General features: G+C 49.4%; 1 protein-coding gene across 1 annotated transcript; it reads left to right on the plus strand.

The window, feature by feature from the left end:
- The first annotated feature begins 303 nt into the window (after nucleotides 1-303).
- Nucleotides 304-15,200, plus strand: parn (poly(A)-specific ribonuclease (deadenylation nuclease)). The gene is made up of 26 exons (XM_066689136.1): nucleotides 304-405; nucleotides 507-584; nucleotides 744-823; nucleotides 1,047-1,114; nucleotides 1,201-1,282; nucleotides 1,371-1,431; nucleotides 1,749-1,914; nucleotides 2,059-2,124; nucleotides 2,249-2,287; nucleotides 2,557-2,599; nucleotides 2,685-2,765; nucleotides 3,027-3,083; nucleotides 3,318-3,395; nucleotides 3,680-3,723; nucleotides 4,065-4,107; nucleotides 4,471-4,546; nucleotides 4,697-4,807; nucleotides 5,067-5,136; nucleotides 6,280-6,335; nucleotides 6,613-6,699; nucleotides 6,784-6,858; nucleotides 12,518-12,692; nucleotides 12,818-12,975; nucleotides 13,231-13,339; nucleotides 13,656-13,810; nucleotides 14,317-15,200. The coding sequence occupies exons 1-26, from the start codon at nucleotides 387-389 to the stop codon at nucleotides 14,367-14,369; spliced, it is 2,130 nt and encodes a 709-aa protein (XP_066545233.1). The 5' UTR covers nucleotides 304-386; the 3' UTR covers nucleotides 14,370-15,200.
- The last annotated feature ends 5,561 nt before the right edge of the window (nucleotides 15,201-20,761 follow it).

Raw genomic sequence — 20,761 nt, forward strand, 5'->3', positions numbered from 1 at the left:
TTATTACTGATATGAACCTGCAAACCGCCATAGAAATATGACAGTCGATCATTAATAATTGCGCGAATGTGGTGACGTGCGGAGGATGTTCAGATACTTCACATTGCAGCAGCTGTTGCATTGCTATATTGCTTTTGCATTGCTGTTGCATTGCTATATTGCTGTCGCATTGCTGTTGCATTGCTATATTGCTTTTGCATTGCTGTTGCATTGCTATATTGCTGTCGCTTGGTGTAACCGGGCTGGGGGAGATGCGGTCACGCACGCCCCCCTCGAGCGACCCCGCACCCCACGTGCGTCAGGCTGCAGCCCGGAAGTGCTCGGCGGCGGAGGTTAAAGGCTGCAGGAGACGCCGCTGCACGCAGGCTGTTTGTGTTTGTGCAGAGATGGAAGTCACCAGGAAAAGTAAGTGTCTCGCCGCCCCTCTCTGAGCCGGGTCCCGGGCAGGGGAGGTTTCACAGCATTGCACCTGCCTCACCGGGCTTCTCTCGTCTCCCCGTTTGCAGATTTTAAAGAGAGTTTGAACACCATATACAGCGCCATAGAAGAGGCGGATTTCCTCGCCATCGACGGGGAGTTCTCGGGTAACGTCTCTGTTTAACTCCAGTCGTTTAAAATAACGGCACGTATGAATATGGGCTGTATTTGTGTACGCTTGGTTTTATTATTGCTGGCGGCATGCATAGGCATCTGTACCCGTGTTGCCTTGTGTGCAAATGCAATTGTCTCTCTGTGTGTGTAAGGAATCAGCGACGGCCCCTCCGTCAGTGCGCTGACCAATGGCCTGGACACCCCCGAGGAAAGATACTTCAAATTGAAGAAGGTGAGCAACCATGTCGTCCCCTCATCAACAGATTAATAAGACTGGAATTTGCATCTTAATTTAAATGTAATTAATCCCACCAATCTAGGGCAACGTGTAGTTCTGGCTTTTCCATGATATTGTAGAATTTCCTGTAGTACTTAAGACTAAATTATCCAAAGACCCCAGCCTGTGCATTGCTCTGTGCCCGGTTACACCTCCGCTGCTCCCTCTCTCCCCTCAGCACTCCATGGACTTCCTGCTCTTCCAGTTCGGTCTCTGTACGTTTAAATATGACCCCTCGGAGTCCAGGTGAGTTTAATTCCTCTAACCCAGCCAGTGGTGTAGCTACACAGACTCTGCCTCATTCACGAGTGCCTGTGCTCTTGTTTTCACAGGTACATCATGAAGTCTTTTAACTTTTATGTCTTTCCAAAGCCATTCAACAGAAACTCTCCGGATATTAAGTTTGTGTGTCAAGTAAGATATTTTCGTTGGCACCTTTTTTTCTCTTTGCACTCGAGTTTACTGTGAACTTGAATCTCAATCCTGTTTAAATGCATTTCAGAGTTCCAGTATTGATTTTCTGGCAAATCAGGGATTTGATTTCAACAAAGTGTTTCGTAATGGTAAGTTAATCTCTGCTTAACATTTGATTAAAGCATTGTATTTAATCCAATTGATGTCTGCAGCGGTATTTTAGCTTTTTTAACATTAAGTTCGGGGTGGGGTTGGAGAGCAGTCCAAGACCAAACTCACGCGGCCTGACTCCGCAGTCGCACACTCGTACCCAGGTTGTTTCTGAGCCATAGGAAGTGGCTTTTGACCGTAAACGTGGCCGTGACTGGGCACGGTGCTTGTGACTGGCGAGTTGTGGGCAGGGCGGTGTTGTGCCGAGGGACTGCGTGGGCTCTACTGACCGCCCCTGTGCCATGTCGCGCTGCAGGGATCCCATACCTCAACCAGGCGGAGGAGGCCCAGCTGAGGGAGCAGTACGAGGAGCGACGCTCGCAGGCCCCCGGCTCCGGCACACCCTCTTTCGTCTCCCCCAGCGCCGGCAAGGACCCGGTCAATGTGCCAGACGAGCACAAGGACTTCATCAACCGAGTCGTGTGAGTCAGGGAGCCCCCCGGGCCGGGGTGGTCTGACCTGTCTCTCTGCTGTAGAGACACTGTACATGCGTGTGTTCCTCATGGTGGATGAGGTGTGGTCTGCCGCCCTCCCACCCTGCGCTGACTGGTCGGTCTGTGTTTCAGGGAGAGAGTGGAGGGGCTGCTGAACAGCGCGGAGAAGAGCAGCGTGGAGCTGGAGCCGTGTCTGGGGTGAGTGGGTGGCCCTGGACACGTGGCCACCGTGGCCCTGGACACGTGGCCACCGTGTCCCTTCATCGCAGCCTTTCTCTGGATCTGTGATTCAAATGTCCTCATAGATCTTCTGTGTTCACAGGTTTCAGAGGAAGCTCATCTATCAAACCCTGAATTGGAAGTAAGGACTTGCAGCATTTTTAGTTGTACTGCGATCTTCTGGTTGGTTCCCCAGTCTACCCTCGATCGTGGGTACAGATGCACGGGCTAGTGGCCGCATGCTTTAAGCGTAGTGTTCTAGGGCATGCTCTGTTCTTCTGGTGGCACCCTGTGGGTTTTAAAGCCCGTCTCTGTGGTGGGCGGTTGGCGTCTTCCTCCCGAGTATCTTATTTTTGGGAAGCTGACATCATTCTGAACGGATAGTCATGATGGCCTTTGTTTCCTCCCCAGGTATCGGAAGGGAATTCATGTGGAGACCTTGGAAACGGAGAAGGTGGGTTTGTGGCCCTGTTACCCCTCGGTATGTTACTGTGACATCACCCTCACTGAGAACCCACTGCCTGTCATTTCTGTTCCAGAAGGAAAGATACATTCTAATCAGCAAGCTGGATGATGATGAAAGAAAAAAGAAGGAACAACAAAAGCAAGAAAAGGAGCAGGTACCCCCCCCCCCCCAAATCCAGGTCTTCTATTGAATGACCCTTGGCTGTTCAAAACATGTTTTAATTGTCCTAAGGCTTGTTTTTTTTTTACAAACCCAGTATGAAGGGCCCAGGTCTGCCCTCTGCTGGAGCAGTGTGGTGCTCTGGGCTGCAGAGAGGGAGGGGGGGTGCAGGCCGCTCCTGCTGTCGAGATCCATCATGGCTGGTCCGTGATCTTCCACTCTGGGTCTTGCTCTGATCTTATTCCTCCTTTTTCAGGAAGAGCTGAATGATGCAGTTGGGTTCTCCCGGGTCATTCACGCCATCTCAAAGTCGGCAAGTATTTATCATTGGATGACTTACTCGGGGTGGGGTGGAGGGGGGGGGCACAGGTGTGTATTAGGCCAATGCACATGGTGGGCAAAGGAAGGCTTCTGCTAAACCCAGCCCAGTGAGAAACGTCTGTCTAAAGGGAGCTTCAAAATGAAATGTCCCCGAGCCACACATCCTCAGTCTCCCTTTGTGGATTCTCTGTACATGCATCTAACTGTTGCCCTGCTCTCTCCCCAGGGGAAGCTCGTGGTCGGCCACAACATGCTGCTGGACGTCATGCACACCATCCACCAGTTCTACTGCCCGCTGCCCGAGGTGTGTGTGTGTGTGTGTGTGTGTGTGTGTGTGTGGTAAAGTGGATTAGTGGCCTGACCATTTGGGTGCAAGAGTTCAGGATTTTTTGGGGGGGTATTACTGGTGGCAGAAAGGTTTACTTAACTGCTAAATTGCTTACTGCTACATGCACACCTGTTCTTCAGTCCCGAGTGCAGAGGTCTGAGGAAGGCCCTGTTATTGAAGTGAACTGTCGGTTTGACCCATTGCAGCAGTGTCTGTGCTGTTGTGTTGCTCTGTATTAATGGCCTTCCTGTCCATTGCAGGAGCTGAATGACTTCAAAGAGGTCGCACTGTGCGTCTTCCCCAGGTAAGTCCTGCACCCCCGTCCCCACAGACGCTGACTGGTTTTAAGGTTTTGTTCTGTTTTTCTCAATGTAAGTTTTTTTTTTTTTTTTTTTTTTTTGGGGGGGGAAGTAAAAGTGAGTGCTTATAAAATGCACATCTTTAACTTGGCTGCTGGCTTGTATGGTTTCTGTAGTAGAAGCCCTTCTCCCAGTTCCTTAGCAGTCAGTCTGGGGTTAAAGTCCAGTATAAATCCTGTGGCCTTCAGTGACCACTGCTCTGTAGCCAAATTCTGTCCATCCTCTCTCCCCTGCTGTTCTGCATGTGGTTTAATCCACCTCGGATTCATACCGTTTTGTCTCTTAGGCTTCTGGACACTAAGCTCATGGCATCCACTCACCCGTTTAAGGTAATTTTAACTGTCTAACCATCAGATAATTTCCTAAATGTGTGAAGAAAAGCTCTTCACACTGGCTTGTCTGTATGGAGTTTCTTTGCCGCTAGGTGGCAGCATCTACATTCAAAGAGGAGTTCCTGCTTTACATTAATTTCCCTTTTGCAGCCGATCGTGGAGTTCTATTATAGTGGACTCTTTTAAATTAGAAAAACAAGTGTAATTGAATTATTTACCTGTAATCATAATTTGAAACCTGCTGAATGGAGTTGCTGTGACCTTGTAAGAAATGTGGGCTTTTGTCAGTAAATTTCTCATTGGAAATGTCAACTTGGAAACTAATGTGGTTTTTGTCAAACTTTTATTTGTGAATTTCAGGAACTTATCCACAACACGTCTCTGGCAGAACTGGAGAAGCAGCTGAAAGAAACTCCGTTCAAAACCCCCAAAGTCGGTAAGCACAACCCGTCTGACACTTGAACCGCACCTTGAGCTGCATGCTGATTTGGTGCTGTGCGACTCCTTTTCCTCCGTCAATCCGCTACCCGGGTTTGTGTTGCACCGCTAGTTTAAACCGACCCGTCGGTGGTGCTTCTCGTTCCAGAGAGTGCAGAGGGATTCCCCAGCTACGACACGGCCTCAGAGCAGCTCCACGAGGCCGGCTACGACGCCTACATCACCGGCCTCTGCTTCATCTCTATGGCCAACTTCCTGGGTACGTCCCCCTGCCTTGTCCAACCCGAGCACCCCTTTAAGCCCTGTCCAGCCCCATTTTAATCCATGACTTGTGCTCACATCAATAGAACTGATTTTGTCTTCATGAATGAGATGTTTGGTCATGTGACTTCAAATCCTAGTTTCAATGGACTGATTGATACTATAGCCCTTCTAGGCTCGCGTATTTGCCTAAAACATGTCCCCCTGATGAGATGTCTGCTGTACTGACACTTGCCTTTGACTCCTGGTGGTTTTAGGCACATTCCTCACCCCGCCAAAACCGCACATCTCTCCCAGATCGAAGCTCATCGAGCCCTTCTTCAACAAGTAGGTAGTCTGCCACCATCGAGTCGGTGACAGTTGAGTTGTTGTATTTGCAAGTCTTTTACCTTTTTTCGGTTTGGAAAAAGCTGATATTCGCACTAATGTTTCAAAAGTAAAATGCTGTTGTATTGTTTATATGCAAATCTGTCCTGTGTAGCCACATAAGGCTAGGTATGTTTCCATGTTAAGCGGCACCAGACCCTGAAAATAGAGGTGTACAAGAGCGCTTGGAGAAGTAAAAACAAAACTCCTGTTCCTGGAAGTGTGCTCTGCTGCTCTGGGGTTTCACCACCCGGTGAACCCGCCGTAACCGAAGAGCTCTCTGTACAGTCTAAACGAATTCCAGTGCAGATCTGTCGTAAAATGTTTTAAACATGTGTGCGAGAGTCTGGTTACTCCTGTCTGCTGCTCGTGGGCCGGAGATCCAATAATAGGAAGTAGGTCAGAAAAGAGTGCTTTCTACTGGGAACCTACAACTCCCGAGGGCCGCCTTAGAGCTAGAGATCTTCGCACGCTTAAATGTACGTTCAGCCTGGTTTGGTTTATGGTGGGTGAAATGGGCAAACGGTCCAGGGTCAGACCAGTATACCTCTGTAAACCCTGACCTTAGTCTCCATTGAAGTGTCAGTGTCGTCACATTCAGAAATGGCCTCTGATCAATCATTTTAACATCCACATAGTCTACCTCAGGGGTCTCCAACCCTAGTCCTGGAGAGCCCCAATCCAGTTAATAATGTAGGTCACCCTAAATCACCAATTTCTAAATACTGGGAACACATGGAAGTTATTAATCAATTAAGCAAATCAACCAACGGAGCTCTTGCTCCGAGAGGCTGAAGGTATTCAGATAATTGCTCCAATGGTTTCTAAATTACTGAATTTACCAAACCAAAGCTTCACTGATCAGAATGAAATACTTCCAGGTGTTTATAAATTGGCAATAGAAGGGTGACCTCCAAACCCTGCTGGATGTGGGCTCTCCAGGACCAAGGTTGGAGACCACAGGTCTACAGCTTCAGTGAGCCAATAGGGAGCTGGTATTTGATCAGGTTAAGTGACTTTCTGACTATTGAGTGGAGCGCTTACTCCAGGGAACAGAGAGAGGGGGAGGGAAGAAATTGGCTTACAGGTCATTTCTATTTCCAGACTCTTCCTGATGAGGGTCATAGACATCCCATACCTGAACATCAGCGGTCCGGACTGTGAGTATCCCTCTTCCCTGCTCCACAGTGTGAGGGTCTGTGGACGGGGGCAACACAGATTGGCCCTCTATAGGAGCCAGGCTACAGGCCTCAACACTACAGCGCAGCTCGGACTAGCTGCAGTTAACTGGGTCGTAGGAGAGTCTGGACTAGTGTCCTGCTGTTGTGTATCCAGGTTGTGTTCTGCTAAACAATCCTAGCAGGTGGCACTTTGCCCTGCTGTTGCTTTATTGCCCCCCTGCTGCCCCACCTGAGGGTTTTGTTTTTCCCGCTGTAGTGCAGCCCAAGAGGGATCACGTCCTCTACGTCACCTTTCCCAAAGAGTGGAAGACCAGTGACCTGTACCAGCTCTTCAGTGCCTTTGGTGAGTGATTGTCCTGGCTGTGGTGACCTGTGAGACATGGAAACGGCTCTTCCTGTGCCTGACCGCACCGCTCTGCTCTTGCAGGTAACATTCAGGTGTCCTGGATAGATGACACGTCGGCATTTGTGTCGCTGAGCCAGACGGACCAGGTTCAGATCGGTGAGTTGGCCACTTACCGCATTTTCGTTCTCCCTCATGGGTGCTCTAGTCAAACGCACCCTGACATCTTTAAGACCGCCACCTTTTGGAGATGGTTTCAGAATAGTTTGTTCACTACTGTCGACCCTCTCGGATCAGCGCTGCTTAAAAACTTCCAACACAAACAATCCAGAGTCTGAAAATTTCTTATTGAAACTTATTTCAAGTTCAAGTTCGAAAACAAAAGTAAAGCACCTGCTCAGTGTGTGCGTGTCAAAGCCAGTGTTGACTAATGGCTAATGCTGATCACATTTGATGAGCTCGGTAAACCCCGAGTAAGTGATGAGAATCGGGTCCCTGTGGTGAAGGTGCTGATGGGGGCAGGCAAGTCTCTGGGTAGAGGTGGGGCAGGGCCCGTCGGGGGAGGAGGTGCTGCACTGCTTTGAGGCCGAGCCCTGGTCTGCCACGTGACGCTCACTGTTCAGACTGGGATCCTGCGATGTTGCCCTCGTGACATGTGACCATCATTCAGCCAATCACATCTGGAAGAAACTCGATGAAAAGATGCCAGTATCTTGGTGGTTTAAATGTTTCAAACGGTTCGTCTAGCGGTCAGGGTTTGTGGTGTGAAGTTTATTAACGTTGTATTAATTTTTTTTTCCCCCTCTATTAATATTGTGGTTTCTGCCCCCCCGGTGGTAAAGTGGAATCTGGAATGATCAGCTCCCGGTGTGGCGAGGGGCAGGTGGGCACATTGGGGTGCTATAAATCAGTGGGGGATCTCCTTCGCATTTCTGTGCTCAACCCGCTTCATGAGTCAGTGTCTGAGAATCGCTTGGTATCGCAGCTTCATCGCTGCTCATTTCTGCATTAGTGTCTCCAGGCATGTCTGGAATGAAGAGCCTTTTGTTTCTCTGTTTGGCTGTGTACCGATTTTTGAATTTACTTAAACTTGTGTTCTTCTAAGGGAATGCTTATAAAGTGAGTCACTCTCCCCTCCCCGCTGCCTGGATGTTTTACTGGCCTTTCTGGGGTCTCGGTGCTCGTGGGCTGGGGGTGGGGCCTGGGAGCTGACTCTCCCTCCAGTGTCTTGCATGCCTCAGCAGTGAGGTCGCTGGGAGGGAATAGCGCTCTGGTCATCTGCTGCGACCTGGCAGGCGCTCCAGGGGGGTTCGGTGGTAGGAATGTGACCCTGGGGCATCTTGACAGTGCGGCACTGAGGTTCGAGGCCTGTAAAAGTTGTTTCTAGAAGTGTTGCTGCCTGGATGAACTCTGCCCCTGTGAGTGGCAGAGCTGCACTGTCTGTGTTGTGCTCTGTTTTGGGTGCCGGTGTGGCCAGCAGGTGGTGCCAGACTCTCAGGCCTTGGAGACCCGTTACATGCAGAGCCATTCCTGGGTGCAGCCATCCCCTCAGCCAGCTGGCACTGGCTGGGTCTCTGCAGGGTTTTGCTTGGTCTGGATACTCTTGGATGAGGGTTTTTACTTTTATGGTCCCTCCCTTTCCCCAACTCAGTCTCCATTCAATCCAAAATTAATACAAATAAGTCAGTGTCTAGGCGGGTTAATTGTGTGTGCACCAGTGAGTAGTGAACTGCTGTGTCCTATGAGGCTGGGTACATGGCAGTGTGGGGGTTAAAGACGCTCTGGAGAACTGACCTGAAGTGCATTGAGGTCTGTCCTAACCCCTGGGGAGTGGGTGGTAGGTCTGGAGCATGCTGCTGGAACACATGCCCAATTGTTGTCCGGCAATCGCTGGGTAATGAGCGACGCAGTTATGGAAGTCATGCTGTATCTGTCACAAGGCGGGGGGTGGGGGTGGACACATTAATGTGCGCTTGTTTACTTCCTGAAAACCCCTCGCTTGTGTGACCATGACTCGGCTTTCTCTCAATTCGTTTTTACAAGGGCTTTTAACTCTGTTGCAGCTGGAGGGCAAGTAGGAAAATAGGGGGCTGTTACACATAAAAGGTGCTATATACATTTAGAAAATGGATAATCTTGATTTTTGTCTGAGTCCCTGTAATTGTCACTGAACAGCTCTCCTAGTGGGAGACTTGTACTGTTTCAATATAAATGCCTCCTACATCTGCCTACAGACCTGATGTAGTTCAAGCAGGACCCGCATTTAGCGTGACATGCTTAAATGGAACACCTCTGAGATGTTTTAAACCAGTCTTTATTGTCCATTTGTATGGACATTTTCTGCAAGATCAGCAGTAATGCTGGCGATGGCCGCATGAGATTCCCCTCCCTTCTGTGGAGGCCTTCAGATGTGACTGATCATGAGATCTGAAGCAATGAGGTTTACCGTTTGACCCATTCAGTGGGTCCCCAGGGAGGCTGTAGTGGCTGCTCTTTCATCGTGAGTTTGGCGCAGATCGGCCTACATTCCCAGCACATTTCAAATGTGATATGGTGTCATTTAACTTTAATCCCTGATTTAGGATTTGGTTGTTTCAAGCTTGAAAAGTAGTTGGTGTGCATGTAATTTGATTTTTATATAGTTTTAGTCCCGTCATCCTGTGGTCTAAAAAAAACTATAGATGAAATGTGTTCTATAAAAGCTTTACGTCCCTAAAACTCTTCTCCAGCAAGCCCGATTTAACCCTATGCTTCTGGGAGGCAGCGGACCCCTGCCCGGTGTCCCTGCAGACCTCCCTGTCTTTCCCATAACTGAGCTGCATCGGCCCCTGAATGTATTCAAGGTTTTGAGGATTGCATGAATATAGTTAAGTTTAAAAATAAAAACTTACTCTAAACTGAAACCAAAAGCAAGATGCTACCAATGAAGCTTATCTCGGCACCCCAGCTGGGCCGCTGTGCTTTCGCCCTGGCCGTGTGCCAGCAGGCGCTTAGTCCTTCCTGTTGCCAAGATGCGTTTGTATTTTCAGCAGGCCACCGGGGCTGGGTGGGGGGCCGGTGGCGCAGCTCAGTCGGGAGTCGATGTTCTGGAATCCTAAAGGCTGGTGTGGGTCTCATCCCACCCGCTCCACAGTGCCGTGCAGCGCCAGCCTGCCCATGGTCCCGATGAGAGCGGGGGAGTCTGCTGGGCTTTTCTCTGCTGCCTTCAATGTGGTCGTGCGCTCAAGTCTTGAACCTCTTCATCACTCTGTAATTATACCCCCCCCGCAAGGTTTGAGATGCACTTTCTTCTCGCAGCCAGTGAACGCTCCCGAGCTTTAGGTTTGGCTGTGGGAGCAGCATACGTAATCGCCGGATCACATAAAGCGCATTTACCTGCGTAGCTAAGTGCCTCCAGGCTGAAGCCCATCCCCACCAGCGACACTCTGTGAAGTGAAACTCACCTGATCTAAAATCACTGTACTGATGAACACCTGACTTGGTCACTTTTTAATTTAAATGCAAATTTTAACTTAATTACTCCAAACAATGTTCTAAAAACAGCCCACACTCCTTAATTATAATCTACCCTCGCTAAACTTTGTTTTTGTATTGATTTTACACCAAGTTTTACAGAGGAAATTTAGTTGTCCTTCAGGCATGAGGTGTGTGTGTGACTGTATGTGTGGCTGGGCAGGTGTGATATGGGGTATCTGCCCCCCTGCAGTCTCCCTGGCTCTGAATCGCTGAGTCACAGAGCGGTGCTCGGCAGCGCTGACGTGCCACAGCCTGGGCCAGACCACATCAGAGGCAGGGAGGCAATTACTGTGCTCTGACATGATGGCAGCTCCGCGCTGTCCCTCCCCCTCTGCCTGGAGGATGTGGCGACCCGTTCACCTTGCAGCTGCCGCACAAAAGCCTGCAAATACCCCCCCCTTCCCTTTTGTGTTGTAATGAACTCTTCTGTTGCCCACAGCGTCCAATCTTAAGTGTTTTCAGGCAACAGTGCAGCTGTTCCGACCGGTTGTGGCTTATTAATCTTCCACGTTGAGATTCGGAGCCGACTGAGTAAAATAAAGTGCTGTGGAAATGCCATGACTTGCAGAACGAGGCGTGTAGTCAAACCCTGGGAGTGATGCTGCCGAGCGCCGTGTCCCGACTTGCCCTCCTCTCCCCCTCTTCCCGGCGGGAGAGGGGTGGGGTGCCGTTTAATGTGATTCATGTTTGAAATCAAAGGGCCCTGGCAGTGCAGGCCTGTTTTGTGTTACTGTGGCTCGGAGCCCCTCGCACCTGGGCGGCTCTGGTGCTGGTTAGGTTGCTGGGACTCTTGCTGGCGTTTAAATGCAGGAAGACCTTACAGATGTAGATAATTTATAGGACAATAGGAGGGCTTCCAGACATTTGTTCTATTGCCCCCTTCAGATTTTATGAAGCTTTAAAACCTTTTGATATGCAAACTGAACCTTGTGCTTTACTGGCGAATTAGAAATAGTTTTGTAGCATTTGTTGGCGACCCTTATATTTGCTGGCCCTACCGTGGTCTAAAACTCAATATTAAGCCCTTGTCTCTGCCTGGCAGGACACCATGACCATCCGACTGAACTGTTGAATAGTTCTGACATCAGGCTGTTTCTGCAGTGTGCGTTTCTGTTGGTGGGTGTAGGGAATGTGCGGCGGCACGCCCTGACGCTGCCGTCTCCACCCGCTCGGAGGTCTGCTGCGTGTTTTGCACAGTAGCCAAATGGATGATGGGTGAAAGTCGGCTCTGAGTCAGTGGCGCCCACGTGCCACTACCTGCCCGTCAACAATGCGGGGCAGCTTTCAATCTCTTTGTTCGGAGTTCAATCCGGCAAGTTGGGGCCGTTTAACTTTATTTTCACTACTATAAATCCCGTCTGTCTTCCCTGCCTTCACTTCCTCAGCAGTTTCTTCAGTCAGATCCTCTGTGATGGATGTCTGGAGCTGCTTTTATGTGCTCAAGCCTGGGGCTGTTATTACACACCCCCACCCCTCTGCCAGTACAGTGCAGCACAGTAACACATGGCTCCTCCACAGTTGTAGTGTCACAAGCCCAGGGGTGGCTCAGGGCTGCAGTGACCAGGTGGGCCGGGTCTTGTCTCGCTGCGGGGAGACTGAGGCTCTGCGAGTTTCTCCCAGCCCCCTGGATTCAGAAACGTTGAATTATCTGAAAGAAAAGTCACTTGGTCAAAATGGGGAGTTGGAGACCCCGCCCTAATGGGAAGCAGATGTTAATCCACATGGCGCTCCTAGTTCTGGGTCGAGGCGGGAGGCTTTATGGGGGGGAAACGTGCTGATTTTGCAGGACTTGAACAGTTTTAAAGCGGCTACCGTGATATCTGGCATTGACTGACTGGCCTTTTATTTGTTTTAATTTGCACTAAATCTCTACCGTGTTGCGCTGCAGCTGCAGTGCTTTCTCCCTCTTACTCTTCCCTTTCTCTCTCTCTCTCTCTCTCTCGTTCCCTCAGTGCACCCACCCCGGTGTGGGCTGTATTGGGTGTGGGGGACCATGCTGACAGCCGCTGTGTTGTGCTGACTAGTCAGTGGAGCCGGCCGTCCTTGGGGTGGGTGGGGGGTTTGCAGCTGTATGAAAGGTGATCTGTAATTGATTGATTTGTTCTGTGAGGAGCCCACTTGCCCTGAGGAAGAGTCCGTCCTGTGTTGGCACTTCAGTGCATTTAAAACTCCCTGCCCCCTCTCTTGGTGAAACTAGTTTAGTCCTGTTGAAGTCTGAACTGGGTACTGATTTAGTGAACTGGCGAGCCCCTCTGGCCAGGTATCGGGTCCTGACCTCCCTCTCCTCCCCCCCCACCCCCAGCGGTGAACACAAGCCGCTATGCTGAGAGCTACCGGATCCAGACGTATGCAGAGTATGTGGAGAGCCGGCGGGATGAGCGGCCGCAGAGGAGGCGCTGGGCGGAGGACGGCTGGGTGAAGGGCACGCAGTACAGCGCCGTGCCCGCCTACGGCTACAACCAGAACAACAACAATGTGTAAGCCCCCCCGGTCCGCCTCAAAAATGGGAGTTTGTACCATTGCTTAGCTTTGTGTGCCGTAAGACTCGGGCCAACCCGGGGTTCCTCGCTGCGGTGCTGAGGCCCGTCTGTCTGTCTGTCAGAATGCTGCCGGGGAAGCGGAGCATCAGCCCCATCCAGGAGGAGCAGGGCTCGGAGGAGATGGAGGAGGGCGAGATCCACGCCGACGACACCTACAGCGCCTCCTGGAGCCGTGCCGTGCCGGGCAAGAGCAAGAAGAGCAAGAAGGCTAAGACTGATGGTCAGAGCTGGTTGGGGGAGGGTGTGGCTCTCACTGGGCTTCAGAGGGGAGATTTGTAACCCTTTGCACCCGGTTTAAATACACAAATAGCTAATACATCTTTTTTTTTAAATGGTAGATTTTAACTGTAACGGTTTGCCTGTTTAAAGCAAATGTTCCCTCCCAACACCAGTACTGAGTCTCGGGCAGACATGCTGCCGAGGGCTGGTCTGGCGTCCTTTGGTTCACTGTGGTTTCTGTGACCCCTGGCTGCAGCTCCTGTGCAGACGTACGCCGACGTGGTGGAGAGCCGACCGGGCGACGGGTGGCTGAAGGCGCAGTACTCCACCTCGACCAACCTGCCCGGCCTCGGGTTCAACAGCAAGTAAGTATGGAGCTCCGGGTGGCAGGGCCGTTAGATCTGCGGGCCGAGGCTCCTCCCCTGTTTAGACACGGGTACGGTCTCCGTACGAGCCAGACCCCGAGAAGGGGGACCTGAACACCGCAGCAAGTTGTTGTGGAGCTGAAAGGCAAGTCGGGTCTGGGCCGGGGGAGCAAGAGCAGCAGCTTGCATTTCTCCAAGAGGAAATATGTGAATTGGTTGCCAGGAGCCTTGACCGCTGAATGCCCCCCCGCTGCCCGTCACAGACCTGGTGCTGGTGCACAGATAAATTCAAACCGTGCGTGTGCTGCCTCTGCAGGCTGGCCTCGGACAAGAGGAGCATGAGCCCCATCCAGGAGGAGCAGCTGCCCGACGAGCCCGAGGAGGGGGAGATCCCCGCCGGCACGGACGCCTGGAGGCACAGCGCCACCCCAGGCAAGAAGGGCAGGAAGAACAAGAAGAGGAAGACGGAGGGTGAGTCCGGCTGCTCGAGCAGCCCTTCAGGTCCCACAGCGCCTCTGGGTCCCCCAGAGTAGGTGAGCTTTGTCACCGCTGTGAGGAGGCAGCTGCAGTGCTGGTGTTATCCCACTGCAGCCTGTGCCTGGCGTTCAGGAAGGATCACAGCCAGTATTTACTGACGCCCCCCTCAGATCAATAAGAGCAGCTCCCAATAGGTGAAGAGTAACGCTGACATCACTTCTCCAGAATGGGTCTGTGGCCAGGAACTGTCAATCATTAAAGCTTTCTACGTTAAGCCCCAGATCCCTCGGGCGAGAGCTTCAGGGCTGGGGCTGAGTCTGGTTTTGTTGTGCAGCAGGGAGCCGCTGGGGGGACAGTGTGGGGTTCATGTGACGGCCTTGAATGAGTTGAGCCGCCCCCTGCCCCTGCGGTGGAAACCCTTCGGGGGGCAGCAATGCATCTTGAAGTATTTGCAATTCCGTTTACGAATCCTAACGCAGTCCTGTCTCCGCCTCTTCCAGGTGCCGACCCCGCCGGCTCCTCCGAGCTGTTCGAAGTGCCACAGGTGTGGTGACGGGCCGGAGGTCACCTGCGGTCACGGGTCTCACCGCGCCAGCTGGCCGACCTCATAGTTTTAAAGCCATACGGGGACGTCCCGGTGCGGGGGGGTGAATGACATCACTCTCTCGCTCCCTCTGTTGACAGAGACTGAATTCAAAGTGTCTGTTCCTGTCGGTCTGATCCTCTGGACTCCTGTGGTTCTGTGCAGTCGGACCTGTGTGGGTTCCTGCCTCCTGCATGAGGGCTGATCTTCTCACCAATGTTCAGTACTGTTTTATACATGTCTGTTTTATATGGTGTAACTTTGGTTTATTAGCAAAATAGTTTTAATTGTCTTCCGCCCACAGTTTGGTCTCGTTCTGATTGTTTCTCCAGAGAACTTGCTTTAACCCGAGTAAGAAGGTGTCCATTTCTAGGAGCTGAACACAAGCGTCTGCTGTTTTTTTTTTTTTTTTTTTTTATTATTATTTTTCCTTGATTTACCATTAAACAGTGCAAGATTTTAGATTTTGTTTTAAATGTACATGTAGATTCCAAGGCAGTCTTTCCTGTTTTTTTTTTTAATAGAGGAGGAAAAATCCGATTTCTGAAAACGAGGTGTGGTGAGCGTCCCTGGAGTTAATGATCGTTGAATTGTGTGAATGTTGGAATATTTTTGTGGTTCGTGTGCACTAGTCTTATTTAACATCGGTCCAGTTTGTGCTTGTTACTCTGCAGATCACAGCAACTGTCAACTTGATGTTTTGCAGATTGTTTAAACTTATCAACTAAACATTTTGTATCCTGATGAAAATGAGAAAAAACAATCCTTACATGAGGAAGAATAAAATAATGTTTCTTAGTACACAGTGAGAGCGTCGTCTGTCCGCGGGCTTCAAGGTCTTCATTTCTTTAGTTTATGCTTCTGGAGGGGTTTGTGATTCGAACCCGTATAGAGATCTCTCCATCAGTGTGGCTTTTGTTAATGGGACAGTTTATAAAGCCTTTGACTGACTTTTGTTGGGTGGACTTTAACCTTTCTGATCATGATGCTCCAACCCTGGAATCTCATACCTTCCCATTTTGGAAATCTGCCATTGTGATGGTGTAAACTGGGCCAGTGCCTGCAGAGACCTCCAGTCATCCCTCTGTCTGGTGAGATGAGGCGGGGATGCTGACCACAGTCTCTGTCCTGGCTGCAGTGCAGAGGGGCAACACTTCAGTTAAACTTTCTTAACTGACCCCTGAATGGGTCCTCTGCAGTGACCGTGTCCACCTCTGGCGGCTGTGTCCAGGCAATGGAGGGAAGATGCGGGTCGCCTGCACATGGCTGCAGTGCCAGTGAGAGCGAAGCATGTGCTTAGTCATAGGTCACACATGATCGGCACTGCTGCTGCCATTAGGAGGGCTCTCGATAACCGGGATTAGTTTGGTGGTTACATTGCAAAGCCATTAGACGGAGCGTTTGCTTTCCCCCGGACAGGCCAATACTCGGTATAAACATTAAAATCATATTTTTAATTCAAACCTGTTTGGCCAACTGTCTCCCTCTCCTGAACGGAGGGGGTCGTGTGCTGCAGAGATCCATACGAGTGCCACTTCCTTCGCTGGGTCTGGCTTCTGTAGAGTGGGGGAGCTGTGGCCCAGTGCTGATCAACTAATATGTTGCACGTGTTTTGGCCGGTGCTTCAGACACTGTCTGGTGGGAGCTGGGCTGCTGCAGAGGGGTACTGGCAGCTATCCTGGTGGAGGAAGGAACCGAGCTCTAATATGGGAGGGTGATTTCTCCCTATAATTGGTGTGAAACCGCCAGAGAATGAGTCTCCCTGCTGGGCTGCAGCTCCCCGGGTAAAAGGGCAGCCCTGTGCCACCTGGGTTGCCCGGCACAGAGACATGGAGCAGCCGGCCTTCGCCTGGGTATTTATTCATACAGGTCCTTATCGAAAGGGGCTTGGAGGGGGGGGGCTTTAATACAGGGTCTGGCTGACTTGTTTCCTGTGAGAACCCCGATCCTCTTAATCGAGTTACTCGCCCTTCATCAAACCCTACATTGTTTACAATGTTCTGCTCCTGTCTTTACGGTTTCGGATTAATGTCAAATCTCTCTCGCACTGCCTTTAACACATGACCCCCAACTGTTGCCAATCTCACAATCCCACCCCTCTCTCCCTGGCTAGTGGACCGTGGCCCGTCTTTCCGTCTCTATTTTCTGGGGGTGAGATAAAGAGGGGCCTCGTGGCCACGCCGTCCTGCTGATCTCTTCCCCAGAGGGCTGTCACCGATTAATCAAATAACGGCGGTGTCTTCTCAGACTCGCACACACGGCAGCGTCTCCATTTGAGCGCATCCCTGCCCTGTGCTCCCAGAGCTCCCAGTGCCCAGAGGGAGATGGGGAACATGCAAACAACTTATCCAGCTGCGCTACATCCATTTCATCCCCTGCCACAAAGACACCCCAACATACAAACGCACTGCTGCTGGAATAGACTGGGTGCCAACAGCAGGACAGACATCTTGTAGAATTTATTATGTTTATTTCAATGTTTTCCATTCTAATTCATTTCTGTTCTCCCCCACAGTGTAACTCAGGCTCTGCTCTTGCGTTTTCTTCCTCCTGTTTTCTTTGACTGGTTGTATAAATGATCGGGGATTTATGTGTGTGTTTATTCTTTCTATTCGCGGCCATTTGGACCATGGTGTTCACACAAGGCCGGGAACAATGGCCCGAGATGCAGCTGGAAGTGTGTGTGTGTGAGATTCCTGCCTGCGCTCGTGCTGCAGGCGACACCGGCAGCCCCAGGTTGTGCGTTGTGCGAAGCGACCCCCACATGAGCGGCGGCAGTGAACTGCTCATTGTGTTTATAGAAAACAGGTTCAGAGCCAATGTTCTCAACAGAGCTCCGCAGCTCCAGACCAAAACAGAAAAAGGATTTAAAATAGGCGATAATACACTTAATTGTGTGTTGTGGAGCAGCTGAAGAGTGTTGTCTCTTTGGATGCTTTTTCTCAGTCTGTTCACATTGCCTGGATTAGAAAGAGAGTTTTTTATTTTACTTATTAACAATGAAGTAAAATGTATTTAGTTATTGAGTTAATCTGAAAATTCCAGAGGAAGATTAGATGCACAAATATCTTCTGCATTATTCATTTTTCAGCACAAATCAGTCAAGTTTGTAAACTTTCCCCATAACGACACAGAGCCCACTCTCTCATTGCTGACCGGCTGCTTCGACACCAGAGGTTTCCCAATGACACAGTTCACAATTCACAGTGCGATCAGATTTCTGAAAGAAACCGGAATAAATAACGATGCCCTTCTATAGGACTGTGATTTAAACTCTTATTATTCCTCCCTAATGTGTTTAAATGGTCGTTCATTGTGATTATTTTGAATCCATTCACATCCGAGCACAGAAGACAATGAAGGAACTCGACGGTGGGCCAGGGGAACAGCTGGGACATGCAGCTGTGTTGAGCACACGTACAGTGGCTCTCTAAAGTATTCACCCTCTTGGACTTGTCTACATGTCATTGTGTCTCAACATAAAATCAGAATGGATTTTATCAGGAGTTTTTGCTACTGATCAACACAGAAAATGTCCATAATGTTAAAGTGAAAAATATACCTTGCAAATTGTTCTAAATCAATTACAAATACAAAACAGAAAATAATGTAATGCATAAGTGATCACCCCTTAAGTCAATATTTAGTAGAGGCACCTTTGGCAGCAATTATAGCCATGAGTCTCTGTGGGGAAAAGTCTCTACCAGCTTTGCACATCTGGACACAATTTTTGCCCATTCTTCTTTGCAAATTTACTCAAGCTCCATCAAGTTGGATGGGGAACTTTGGTGAACAGCAATTTTCAACTATTTCTACATATTCTCAATTGGCTTGAGTTCCGGGCTTTGGCTATGCCACGCCAGGACGTTGACCTTCTTGTTTTTAAGGCACTCCAGTGTGGCTTTGTCTGTATGTTTGGGGTCATTGCCCTGCTGGGAGATGGATCTTCTCCCAAGTCCCAGGTCTCTTGCAGACTTCAGCAGGTTTTCTTCCAGGATTTCTCTGTACTTTGCATCCATTTTGCCCTCTATCTTTACAAGGTTTCCAGGCCCTGACACAGAGAAGCATCCCCATAGCATGATGTTGCCACCACGATGCTTCAGGGTAGGGATGGTGTTCTCAGGATCATGTGCGGTATTAGGCTTGCACCAAACATAGCGCTTAGCATTGAGGCCAAAAAGCTTTGTTTTGGTCTCATCAGACCAGAGAATCTTCCTCCACTTGCTCTCAGAGTCTCCCCTATGCCTTCTGGCAAACTCTAGCCTAGATTTGATGTGAGTTTTGCCACTCTCCCATAAAGGCCACTTTTGTGAAGCACTCGGGCTATTATTGCAGTAGCACAGTGTCTCCCAGCTCAGCCGTGGAAGACTGTAACTCCTTTAGAGTTGCCAGAGACCTCTTGGTGGCCTCCCTGACTGGTGCCCTTCCCGCATGGATACTCAGTTTCTGAGGACGGCCTGATCTAGGCAGATTCACAGTTGTGCCATATTCTCTCAATTTCTTAGTTTATGTGCTCGGGGGGATATTCAATGCCTTAGAAATGTTGTTATATCCTGCCCCTGATTGGTGCTTTTGAAGAACCTTATTCCAGATTTGATTTGAATGTTCCTTCGTCTTCAGGATGTATGTAGTGTATAAAGGGTTAAAATAAAATACATTTTATTAAAAAATACATTTTATTTTAAAAGATGCGTTAGTGAAATGCAGTCTGCTATTGGGTATTCAATTTGGCAACGAAGATGGGATCACTTTAAAAGATAAAGAGACTTAACAAAAGAATCGAAAGTTTATAAAAAAAACTCAGTAAATCCGATGATTTTCACTTCGAGGAAAGTGAAGAAACATTTGAAGCTTATGAGGATGGGTTACAGCAGTTTTTTTAAGCAAATGACCTGAAAGAAGACAATAAAAAATGTCAGTGTTTCTCACAATAGTTGGGGCAGAAAACTCAGGGAGTTCTAATGGATTTGTTTTTCACCGGCCAAAATAAGTGAAAAGACTTTCAAAGAAATACTGGAGCCGCTGAGGGGATATTATGAGCCGAAAATAAACTTCATCACCAAGAGATGCAAGTTCCATGCAAGGTGCCAACTAGAAGGTGCAACCATAAGTGAATACATGGAAAGCTTAAGAAGTTGTCAGGGAATTGCCAGTTTGGTCAGTTTCTGGATGAAGCCTTAAGAGACTGTTTCGTCTGTGGGCTAAAAAGTGCAGAGTTGAGAGACCGCCTGTTGAACCTCACACCAAAGACTTGACACTGCCTCTAGCTTTTGAAATGGGGCAGTCGTTTGAAGTTACCGAGAAAAATGTGCAAGGCCGATGTGGTAGAAAAGAAGACGCAGAAACCGATGACAACTCGTCTATGGTACCGCTAGATTATTAGTAGCGCTACATGAAAGTCACTGGGGGATAGTGAAAATGAAATCCCTGAACAGAAGTCACTATTGGTGGCCCAAACTTGATGAAAACATTGAAACCGAGGTCAGTCAGTGTGAGGTCTGCCAAAGTCAACACAGCACGCCTGCACAGGCACCCGTGCATACATGGAAATGGGCATCAGTTCCCTGGCAGAGTGTACATTTAGATTTTGCCGAAAAAGACAAGCAAATGTTTCTCTTGCTGATTGATGCTTATTCTAGATGGCCAGAAGTGGTGGACATGCCAACTACTAGTACAGCTAAGACTACTGAAGTGTTCAGTGATTTATCTGCTGCATATGGTCTGCCTGAGGAGATTGCAACCGACAATGGACCTCAGTTTACCTCAACAGAGCTCCACGAGTTCCTGAAATCAAATGCAGTTAAACATATCAGGTCAGCTGCATACCACCCCGCTTCAAATAGGTTAGCAGAGAGGGTAGTTCAGAATTTCAAACGAGCTCTGGACAAAAGAAACAATTGGGTTGTAAACATGTACAGCATTGTATTGCTAGTTTCTTGTTCAGTTAAAGGAACACTCCACACATAGCACTACACAGCAAACACCAGCAGAGCTGTTTCTGAAGAGACCGATTCGTACTCGACTGTCGCTGCTGAAACCTACTTTTGCTCAAGTGATGGATTCCAAACAGGGTGAGAAACAATCCCAGCGCACCTTTTCATTAGACCAGCCCGTGCGTGTAAGAAATTACAGGGGAGGAGAAGGTGTAAAATGGATAAATGTTAAAATTGAAGAAAGTTCTGGGTCTTGTCACTTACATGGTAGAAATGAATGGAAAAAGCTTGATGCAAAATATGAGACTGAGACAGGTAAAGGAAATGGAAATGGGGAAAATGTTTTGGAGGAGTTAAACATTGATGTGTTTGGTGATTTGGAGACCCCTGATTTCAATGTGCTGTGGTTGAAACAGGGCAGGCACAACG

This window comes from Amia ocellicauda, chromosome 17, assembly GCF_036373705.1.
Source record: "Amia ocellicauda isolate fAmiCal2 chromosome 17, fAmiCal2.hap1, whole genome shotgun sequence".
NCBI lineage: Eukaryota > Metazoa > Chordata > Actinopteri > Amiiformes > Amiidae > Amia > Amia ocellicauda.